General features: G+C 37.3%; 1 protein-coding gene across 1 annotated transcript in view; it reads right to left on the bottom strand.

Annotated features, from left to right (window-relative positions):
- The window catches only part of LOC140339782 (uncharacterized), a 25,264-nt gene extending 15,490 nt beyond the window's left edge, over window positions 1–9,774 (bottom strand). Inside the window, exons 1-2 of the mRNA XM_072424687.1 lie at window positions 9,637–9,774; window positions 4,585–4,859 (exon numbers count right to left, since the gene is read on the bottom strand). Coding sequence (XP_072280788.1) covers window positions 4,585–4,851 — 267 coding nt within the window. The 5' untranslated portion in view covers window positions 4,852–4,859; window positions 9,637–9,774. The remainder of the gene's footprint in view (window positions 1–4,584; window positions 4,860–9,636) is intronic.
- Between the last annotated feature and the right edge of the window lie 2,424 nt (window positions 9,775–12,198).

Below are 12,198 nucleotides of genomic sequence, written 5' to 3'. Positions count from 1 at the left end.
ATATATACATATATATATATACACATATATAAAATACTTTTACATTAAATCCTCCTCTACTTTGTTGGAATTTTTTTTTTATTTGGATATCTGTTTACTGGTGTACAAATCTAAGGGATCGTATCAATATATGGTTATGGAATGTCCAACTGCAAAAAAAAACCAAACATCCAATTTTGACAGACTGCGCAAATGCAGGCTGAACTTTGAGCATATACAGGGATGTTGTCTAACTGGATTTTTTCCTTTGTCTTTTTCTTTTCTCTTGGAGGGGCTGTTGTTTTGTTTGTTATCCTAATCTATGTTGCTGCAGTTGATACTTTGCTTACCATTTAGCACAATAGCTGCTTTTGTTTTTTAAACTTTGAATGTTTCAATGACCATTTTGCAATTTTGAAGCCAATGTTTATTGCTATGTTATGGTGTTTGTGGCCATATTGCTTGATTGTAAAAATCTGCCTTTATTACCACTTTTAAATGTTTGTCCTGTATAAATATTTTTTAATCCAGTTTTCCACCCTTGATTGCGTGATCTCCCTGGACATACAGTTTAAAAAGTCATTTGTGATTGTTTTCAAGCTGTTCCTTTCTCTGAATAATTTGAAAGGCTAAAAACAGCACAATTATCTTGTTAAAACGCAGTTGTTTTATGTGCATAGTTGTGCGCCAAACTTCAGAAGTGTTATGTGCATAGTTGTGTGCCAAGGCGGACCCGCAGAGAAGAATCATCATTCAGGTAAGTTTTTCTTTTTATGTGTATATTGTTTGTTTTGCTTCATGTGCACTCATGCATGAGTGCACATGAAGCAAAACATGTATGCATGAATTTATATTTGTGTACAAATACATAGAAAAAGAAATTATAGGAAGAAATAGGCAAAGAGGGCCTTTTTGGCCCTATTGCTTAACATGCTTCAAATTGAAAAGATTTCTTCCTATGATTTCTGACGTCATGGGCTTGGCTCCAAGCAACATTCATGGATGATATTGCTTCTGGTTAAAGGAGGAATCCACCTTTATGTGCTTCCACTACCAAGCTCAGGTGAGTAAGTCAATATATAGTTGGCCAAAGTCTAAAATGTCATTCAAACCTCCATAAACATCCTGAAAGGACTGAAAAGCCAGAAAATATTTGGCACAAACTGGATTTGTCCCTGAAAGTTTGATATACTAGTACTATTTGGTTTGTGTAAACACCTAAATAATGCATGGAATCCAGTGAATTTAATGAGCAAAATTAAGTTGAGCAACAACAGTTGTTCCAAGAGTGCCTGACCCTGCTTGTGAGCTTGGCAATCAATGTGGTTTGATGTTGTGCTTGGCAACCTGGACCTCCTTCAATCACCATCAGGTGTGTTAGAATGAGTATGCAACTCAGCTGGAAAGCTAATTGACAACCTGTTTAGACAGCAAGTGGAAGTGTGTTTGTATACAATAGAGGCAGCTAAGCATAATGAGAACAAACCTATAACACTACTACAAATGAATAGAGGAGTTGTGTGGCAGCAAATCAACATAAGAGCAAATTTCAGACTATTTAAAAAAAATACAATACAATACATACAAATATGTGACAATGGGAAAAAGGCAATGAGGGGGGTCAAGTTTGGAATAGAAACCATGCAGACATTTGTGCTCAAAACTTGTGGAAAAATGGTAAAACATTGCTGAAGAATTGCTAAACAACAGAAACTGTACTTGCAAACCAGGCAAAAAAACATTGCAGCAACAGATGAAACTTACAATATTAAGGATTACAAAAAATCACATCAATGCATATCATCCAAGGAAACTTACTTGGTTACCCCCCCCCCTTCCCCCCAGAAAGCAGTCCAGTTAAAATAGTACTAATGAAAATGCATATGTATTTACTTACATTTAAATGTATTTTGACATACACACACACTCACACACACAAGTGAAATCACTAAATATTATATATAATACATGCATTAGAACATGTTTGCCTATAATCCTTTACTAAAATATATTTGATTTCTCTAAAGCCAAACTAGAATGACATTTTAATCAGGTCACAAATGTTTGTTCACATTTTGTTTACACATACTATTGTGTGATGACATATTAGAAAGCGTTACTTAGTGTATATCCAGCTTGACAGAAATAAGTTATATAGAACTATGCAGTTATATAGAAATAAGCAGTGTTGCAACCAAAAGAAAAAGTATCAAAAGAACAAGTGCAACAAATCTAACTATAAATGAAGCAAGTTTGTGAATGAGTAGAATGTAACATAAAAAGTAGCACTTACACAAAAAAACATCAAGCACTAAAGAATCAAACTGACCTGTAATCGACTGGAGATGCGCACAGGACAGGGAGCAGGTTTGCACTATTGCTGTCATTTGCTGTCAATTGCTGTCATCTCACCATTGAATTTAACATTTCCTTCTGAATCGCGCAGCGGAAAATTAATCATCTTAATTGGGATATTTGAGATTTTTGCTCATTTTTGCTGGAAATCAGCAGGCGAGTTGACTAGAACTTGGCCCCGACTCGCGGTAATAGAACTTGACGACCGTTGTGCTTTTATGCAGGTCGAGCGTACGCGCATTTGGTTGATAAATCAGGCTTTTCTGTCTTCTGCGCTGGAACACATGAACAGAAGTTCCTCCTCTCTGGAGTGATACCAGCAGTGAAGAGAAGTCTTGCAGGGCTGACAGAAAGTGAGTAGAAGCGTGTGGTGCTTTAGCCTCACGAGGTGAGCACCAACTTTGGGTACTAAGGGGACGCAGTTCCTCCATGTGTTGGCTCAGGATTCCCCCCTAGCTGTGGATGGCTCTGGAAGAGCAAAGTTAGTAAGTTGTCCTCAGTGGGGTGATGTTTTTGCTGGAGAATGGTGGAACTCACCGAGCCCAGCTAAAAAGCGGCCATCAGCATGGGTATCATCCCTGGAAGACCCTTATTAACATATTTTTTTAAACTTCATAATCAAGCACTTGTGGATATACAGGTTCCCATTCCTTCTAGTACTAGGATTCTATATTATCTACTAGGATTCTATATTATTTACCAAGGTAAATTAAATACATTATCATTCCCAAACTAGTAACAAAGCCCACCTCCAAGTTACACATTGAACCTCATGGGATGGACTTTCATAATTGGAATCTGTGGAAACACAAAGTTTGGTGTCCAAATATATATATATTTATTAAACTAAATAACATGACAAAGGAGTTGATATGCCTGCTGTGCCATACAGTTGTTCCACTTATCAGTCTAGCTTACCAAAAATATTTAAAGTGACCCTTGCAGGGTAAAGAAAACCCTTTTACCCTATGCAGGGTAAAAAAAAATTTTCACTTAACTTCTACTCCTTCGATACTCAACGTTCTTTGGTCCCACATTTTACATGACCATAAAAGGTTATTTTTAGTAAAATATCCTATTGTTTCCTTATAGTTTCTACCAATTTTGTAAGAGCTGCTCAATAAAGCAATAATAGTAGCTAGATCAATGGCAAATTTTCTATCCCCATATAGACCATGGAAAAATTTTTTTTTACTACCACTGATAGACATAATGTTTCAGATAATAAAAATATAGAAGTTCAGTCTATTAGTGAAATTCCTGTGCAGATTTGGAGCTCACCTATGAAATGTAACATTTAACTTGATTTGATATTTTTTGTAGGACATTTTCTTACGCTCACTTGTAGCTCTGCATATATTTATGACTGCTTTATAATAAAATTTATGTTTATTAAAAAAATGTATTCCATTTTTTTTTTTCTTACAGTTGTTCTTATGTTGCTTTTTATGTTGTTGCATGTTCTTGCTGTTGCCTTTATGTTGTTATGTAACACAGAACTTTACGTACTAAGTTGTGTTTCTTTATGTTTATCCAGTGCCACGTGTTGAATACTCAAGTGCTCATGAACAGACACTTGAAGTAAAATTGATTGATGTAATCCAACTCCAAGAAGCGGTTAGCTGCATCGTGATCTAATTCACCCTTGGTATGGTTTGGCTCAAGCCAGGGATGTGAGCACCCCAACCACCTGTCTGACTTTCGTAGTGGGATTCTTGTAGCAGGAAGAGGGTTTTAGGGTAATTACTCACCATCCCCTTTGAGATAATCAGTCTAGGTAAATAAGGTAAATCTATATTTTCATTTTAGGTCAGCAGTTTTTGAGAGGCTGTGGTTTTTACTCAAATCCTTTGCTAAGGTCCTTCATGGAGGTTCCAAGATGTTTTCAAAGGAAACAACGTCAGCATACCCAAATGACTTTTAGACTTAAAATTGCTCATTTTAGCTCTGCTTTTAGTTCATTTTTATTGTAATAACATCACATTTTTCTAGCATGACAATATTAAATTACAAAAGTTGTGGAATCTAAAATAAAGGTGCAGACTATACAGTGAAACTAGCTAAAATCTGTTTTTAGGATAGAGTGGTGAATGATGGAGGTTCTTTCCCATCTTACTGATACCCAAGGCTGGAAATAAACTTCAACTCAAATTGTAAATCACCTTCCACCCAACCAAACAATCCAATACATTTCTTTGTCCTATTGTAATGTCTGCTGTTACAGGTATAACTTTATTTGTGTATACTTACTCCAAGAGCCTTTGGTTTACTCTTTAGAAATGCCTTGTAGTATGATGGAGATGGGTTCATATCCTGGGGAATATTGTTGTCCATACTCCATGGTGGCGTCACACTGTGGGGACTCCAAACCTGGTTTGGGGTAGGGGGATAATAGGGAGGGGGTGGAGGACTGCCATTCTCAGATAATGGCACATTGTACATGTGGACAGTAAAGTCAGTGCTGGTTATTATGGTCCCATAGCTGGGAGGCTTGGCGTCACTCTCAGGGTCTGACATCTTGAAATCTGGAATAGACATGGAGACAATGAGTTTTATGTTAATATGAGAATGGATTTAACAATACAAAGATGGATTTTTGGCATCTGGGATTTTATATTTTTACTGATATGGAATGAGGAGTTAGCACAATGAAGACGTGGCTGGCATATACCTATCTTCAAGAGAACAGTATCACAGACCCCAACTGTCTCAGGTCCTGTAAGACTGTCCTAGGATTTCCAAAAATCCAAAATTCGATGAATAAGACTAAATAACTGACCTCTTACGCAACAGAGCATTCATAGTTTTGTGGCAACTTAATTTGGAAAAGTAGTGGCACAGTACACAAAAATTCTCTTTTATTGGGACCATTGTCCTCCAAAACACCAGTCCTAGAGGGGAAATCCAATGTTGGGGAATAATTCTACAATGCTGGTGAAGGGGTCCTATACTGGGAATGGGGTCTGGTGCTGGAGGGGGAACACTGCCACTGACAAGTGACATTAAAGCATTTTTCTACCCACTGACTGCCAATGTTGAGGCATTCTTTATGGACCTCTGTATATTGTGCTGTATCTCAAACATATTGTAAGTTCCAACCTCACTAATCCTTCACTGTGCTTTATATTTTAAGGAATAATCCTAACCAGTGTTCATTGCTTCATCAGTCACTGATTGCCATCACTTCCATATTGTGCCATATATAAAAATGAATGATGACATATTACTGACATGAGTAGAACTATACTAAATACTAACAACTAACACATAGAGCCTCACCCAGAGGAGAGGCCAAAGGCTGTCAAGAAGAGACATTATTGCAAAAAAAATCCCTAACTGGATTTTCATGTTTTTCTATTTTCTATTCCTTAAAATAGCACTGGGGAAACTCCAAGAGATAAAAAGACAGATTAAAGAGAACATGTACTGAAAGAAACACAGATTAGAATTTTGTTGACCTATCAGCTATTTGCCTAACTGTCTATGGTGACTTCAACATTTTTGTTTTGACCCAGAGTAAGTATATAGATACTATTGGGGTGAAGTCACATTATCTTCCCTGCAGTCTTGTTTAGAATCAGTGGTTATTGAAAATGCTAGATAACTAGTATTTTAGGAATGAGAAAGAAATGACAGTCTCTGTATTCACAACAATTTGTCTTTGTAAGTTGTTAAAATAATTGAATAAAAGTATAATATAAAACAGAACCAATAATGGCTTCATCAAAAAGTTGTCTTCCTATACCAGTGTTTTTCAACCAGAGTTCCATAGAACTATAGGGTTTTTCCAAAGTTTGATAGGAGTTTCTTGAACAATGAGCAATTTGTGGGGTGAAATTTCTCTAGAGGAAGTGGTAACCCCGAGCCACACTCGGGGTGGAATTGAGGACTTACCTGGTCCTCATGAGCTTGCAGCGTCCTCCAGCAATGCCGGCTCTGCATCTGTGTCCATTTGAAGACGCCAGCCGACATCAGCGTCCCATTGGCCATGTCCGGCTTTTGCGTCCCCTGGCATTGCATCCCGGCGTGTGAATGTTGGAGAAGCGAGGCCAAGGGATGCTGATGCTGGCCAGGTCATGCAACGTTTGTGCGGGCGGCGTTCATGCCTCGGGGGGTGGAACTGGCAGGAAATTTAAAATTAGAAGTATTTTTAAATGTCAAATGTACCGATTTGACATTTAAAAATACAAAATAATCATACCGCCAGTGGGGTTAAATGACACCAATGGTCTGTTTGGCTAAGGGTGACATTCTTCCTAATGGCCAGCAATATTAGAGGCATTCTTCTTACTGACCTCCACATTAATATAGGGGTGTCATATAACTTCCTAATTACATCCCATCTATGTAAATATCAACAAATATATTTTACATAGAACATTCCCCTTAAAAAAGAGCGATTACTAGTACAAGTTCACAATATCATTCTTATATATTTTATGGTCAGTCACCTTTTCACAGAATGAAACTGGACAGTGGTACGCCATCTCTTTTGTCTACCAGTCAAGGGATTTATTATTTCCCTACTTATCGAAAAGGAAAAATACACTTTAAGGACTGTTCTTGAATGTCAACCAGTATGTGATATTTGGATATATCAGGTACACTGTTGCTTATATTGAGCCACCCAGAACCTGGGTTTTCTGGATCACCCAGCTTCTCCTATTGTAGTCTATCTTAAAGTCTATCTTCTCCAGTCATTGAGAGCTTTAATAAAAGGGCCCAATGTCATTAAGTTGGGTGTAAACACTAACCATAAACTTGTATTATATTAAGAAATTGTTCTCCGTAATCTCTGTAATCACTCTATCAGCCTTTCTGAGCTTTTTTAACATATGTAAACCCTTGAAATAACTTTTAGGTCTTCAGGGAACCTCTATTACTGTATCTACAGCTCATTGTACGTAAGTGTAGTTGTCAATGGGAAGAATGCCTCTTATATTGCTGGTTAGTGGGAAGAATGTCCCGCCTACAGATCATTGGTGCCACTTAAACTGACCCGAGAGGCACAAATTACCCATTGCTCAAGGAACCCCTGGCAACCTCTGGAGGAACCCTATGGTTCACTGGTTGGGAAACACTGCTTTAAGTGTGAGACAGACTTTGAAATTGTTGTATGGAGGTTGTCTAAACAACAGATAAATATTATTTTTTGTATTATGAAGGAAGTATGAAAAAAAAATAGCTTGGAAATAATGCATGAAAAATGTAGGGGCAGCCTGTCTGTAATAAACATATGTCAATACATGCTTGACTTCTAATATGCTCCTGGTAATATCTTAGAACTTTTGTGACCCAATGAATTTGAGACTATAATGGATAATTTGAATGGAATGAGGATCATGAGGCCAATGGAAAGAATGTCCAAGATATTTAATATAATGGTGGGAGAGGGACAGGGACAGGTCTTCATCTTCACTCGAGCACCCACTGTTAGGCCCAATGGACACCAGTAGGTTGCCTGCCAGTTTTACTATTGACTGACTATCCCAATTTAATTTTCCTATTGGTAAACATGTCATCACATGTCCTAAACCACATCTACATGCACAATATTCTGCCCTTCAAGTCTTAAGGTGAGAATTTGGTTAAACACTTGCTACTGTAGTGGTTTGTTGATTTCCTTAGGCCTTGATGAACCTGTTTTTTTTTTTTTTTGTTAACCCAACATGATTTTTTGGAGTTGAACATTCCCACTCCCTTGGGGTATCATTTTCCTAATAAAGGGATTACTATATTAACATTTTATTTTTAGGGCAGCAGCTGCTATGTGCAGCTCCAACAGTGAATTGGGTCCACCAGAAAAGCTTTTGCTATGAACATGAAGAGAACTGCACTGAATGATTTGCTCAAACTTGTTCCCCTATGAACATATGCAGTCAGTGAATTTATAACTAGAACTTATTGTAGTGCAATGTTGGGCAGATATATTTTCTTACCTTGAAACCTATTCATGGTTCTGATTCTGCTATCGTCAATAGAATTAAAAAGTAGCTTTGTGTCAACTTTACTGATTGATCTACAGTTTATTTGGGATCTTTTCCTGAGGTTCAGGAAGACTGTAGCATCCAGGGGTATTGGATTATACATCTGCCCATACATCAGCTGATGGGACTGCCAAAATGACAACTTTTGTTGTGGGTAAAAAACATCAGGTTCTCATCAATTCCTTCTATGCATAAATGAGATCGCCACAACAGGCCCATCAACCTAGGTACTTGCCATGTAAACTAAAGGAAAGGTTTGCTGGATACAGCCTAGTTTCAAAAAAAAATTGTGACATACTATTTGTGATCAATATCCTCTATAAAAAGTTCTTTTGAGGGAGCAGAGGAAGTAGCTGCGAAACGCATCAAGAAAAAATGTGTGTTTATAATTGAAACTATATCACATCATACTAATGATAATGTTATACGTTTTAAAGTTTTGATTGGAATCAACAAATGATAGCTCTAATTAAGGTGCCCTTAGAGTCCCATAAGTATTTAAAATATATTTCTAACATGAAATTGCAAAACTGAAATGTTCCAAAAGTGATCCTTCATTATAGATCTGCTCAATAATGATTGCTACCACTGGGATCTACAAGCACAACCATCTGTTATTAAAAATCTTCATTTGCAGAGTATAAGTAATCCTGCAATGCCATGATTGTTTTATACAGCTATCATTGGCAGCAGTTCTGGCATTTGATAATCAGCGTTTTAGTGTACTGTAGCTACAGCTACACTAGTATATAAATCATGTGTAGTAGAACATGTAAAACTAGAATCCTGTAAGTTAAGACAAACTCACGTCATTCTTTTCTTAAAGGAGAGTTTTCCCCTTACACAGTTCATGTTTCTATCCCTGTGTCGTGCGCATCCTGTATGAGTTTCCTGTAGACATAAATACTCTCCAGTGACTACGACAAAAAGTGCCAATTTATGGTGCATTGGCATGGTGCACACAAGAAAAGGGGCATACAGAAAAGAGTGATAACACCATTAGTACACTTAATTCATGTTGTCACAGAAAATGCCTAGTGATAAACTTTAATTACAAAAATAATAAATTGTTCAATGTCAATACTCTAAAACATGTAACGTTTAGGTGTTTGGATTTTGAAATATTTAAAACAAGAACTTTTCATGTGTCAGTATTGTAAAGCTTACAAGTAAAGCACTTTTAGAAGAGGGGTATCAGCAGTCTCCAAAAAGCATTAATCCTATTAGAGAAAAAGACTTATGTGAGTATAATGTGATGTGCTTGGTAAATATAAAAGCTATATAGAAGAATACAAAATGTTTTGAAGGTACTCACATGCTGGTGTAGTTGTTCAGAGTCCTCCAAGTGTGCGACTAAAGCATTTCTCGTACGAACCAACTTCTTTTAGACATCAAATCTCACAGTCTTTGCAGGTTCTCACATTACCTTTAGCTTAGTTTTGTTGTCTTCGTGACAACGGTAACAGGATGTTCAAAGCTGTGCTGGTGCAGGTATGTGTAACTGGGAGGGCTTATGTCATTCAATCAGCATATTCATTTACCATAACAACACTCTTTGATAGCTTAAAGCTCACCTGTCTTCAAAAAAAGTGAACTGACCATTTGCAAAAAGTGTCCTTAGAAGCATACAAGGGTGCAAAAAGAGCAAATTTGCAAGCTTTGGTATTTCCTGATGATGTCACAGACTACAGACTTGCAAAGGGTTGAAATGTGTTATCTTGTATTGTCAAGTGGACTGTGTATTTAGCTTTTATGTATTTGTGCTTTTATTTTAGGGGCAATTAGAACATAATGTACTCATTGGCTGACCTTGCTTTGATCGACATGCTGTATTGTGGATTGGGCACCTTGCTTGGCAAACTCTAGCAGCAAAGTAAGGCTGATCTGGTTTCTCTTAATGTGGATTGCTTGTGTCATTACCTGGTTTGTTCATCTGTACCTTCTTACACTGGGAGGTATGCAGAGCCAACAGCAATTATATCGAAAAACATTATCCGTATACGTCATCCTTTGGCTCTTTTCTGAGCTAGGCAACCAGAATGGTCAACAAGATTCTGTAGCAGTACGGATGGAGTGGTCTTGTATCCTCAACACTATTAGGAATTTTTGGAAAAGTATCCACCTTGAAGTATACCAGAAGAATGTTGTGTATAGATTGTTGCATCTGAACCTAATGGACAGTGCTAGTTAGTGGCAAATGTTGCCAACAGTAGGCTTTTGTGCATTACTGGCCTCTCACTGAACTGATTTGATGCCCCTATATTGATCCCTGTTGGCTAAGGAGGGTCAAAGCCCTTGTGCATCAGCACACTTTGCACTTATAGGTCCCTGGTGCTGGTCTTTTTCAAACATTGCCTTGGGACACTAGCTAATTAATGCAATTTCAGTTTAGTGTATACTCTTACCAACTGGCTGATTAGAGTATGGTTTGACATCACAACTTTAAGCTGCACAGAAAAAATCCGGGAGAAGTTACGTAGTGTACCCTAACCCCCACTAGCTTCTCCATTTGACCACTGGGAGCTCACATGTGGCTGGATAGAAAAGAATTCCTATGTCTTTGCAACCCATGCCCTTTTATTATATTTTATATATATTTATATTTATATTATTTATATATTTTTTGGTACCAGCACATCACCAAAGAGAATGTAAAGTGTGCAGGCAATGGTTTAATGGCTAACCCTGAACAAACAATGGATTACAAGTTCTAACCACCCTAGTTTTTGTGAAATGTAATCTGTTAGAGGTGTTGTAGTTTGAAAAAAGAACTGCATCATATTAAGGAATTGGTTTATTGATAATTTGCTATATATATGCATACTATTTAGAAGAAAGAGGAAAATATATAGGGGAATAGGAAAGGGGGTAGCAGAAGAAACAGGTACAGTTATAAACTATGGTAAGCATATCCTCACTCGAAAACCATCCAAGCCAGGGATTTCTCTCCGTAAATCATTCCCATTTGTTTAGAGCAAATCTAATTTTTGGTCTATCATCATTAAAGTTTTGCAAAGGAGGTCACCAAGTTCATCATGTGACACTGTGATCATTGTCCCTGGCTTAACCGAGTTTGTTGACTACACTGTGATCATAAATCTCTGCCCCCCTTTTCCCGAGGAAGATTGCAGCAGCACTTAACAGTTTAATTTAATTTAATTAACAGTTTAATTTAGTTTAATTTAATTAGCGAATACCACCAGGGGGGTCATACAAGACAGTTCCAAGTAATTTGCATTACTACCGATCTTGAGGGTTGCTTTTTTGATATTCATCTAGTATGGACCAAATTTACTTGTCAGTTCAATGTCACATAGATATCAATTTATCAGCTCCAACAGTGTTAAAGTCAAGGGTACATGGCTCCCAGTGTCCAGTGTAATTTAATAGCATCTAGCATCAAACAAACAACACAATGAGAAATGGTATCTGTAAGAGTATATTTTATTGTAAACCATGAATACATTTTGGCTGTGAATTATATTAAAGTTCAGGCCTGGCAAAAAATCTAAATCAATTACTGTTACAACTGTCCTGCCCCTTAGGTGACCATTAGTCACCTGCCACTATCCAACAGAGATTCTACTTTGAAGATCGAGGTTTTGGAGTGATCGTATATTGCAGATGGCAGAAGAAGTGTTGTAGGAGAGAGTGCCTTATGGGCACAAATCTGAATTTAATTAAGATTTGCCATCTAATAAAAATTATTAAAGAATGTTTAAAAACAGCATTTATATTGGATTTTGTGTTCTTCCTGGGGGCTCTGCCAACAAGAAATCCCACAGTTCATAACTTTGGATTGGGAACTTCAGCATGCATTGTGTACCGGGATGGACTCAACTTGGCATTTAGCCACCTAAACAAATAGGAGCACCCA

The sequence above is a fragment of the Pyxicephalus adspersus genome, chromosome 10, assembly GCF_032062135.1.
Source record: "Pyxicephalus adspersus chromosome 10, UCB_Pads_2.0, whole genome shotgun sequence".
Classification (NCBI taxonomy): Eukaryota; Metazoa; Chordata; class Amphibia; order Anura; family Pyxicephalidae; genus Pyxicephalus; species Pyxicephalus adspersus.
Note: the sequence above shows the minus strand (reverse complement) of the source record. Positions and strands in the feature narration are given on the sequence as shown.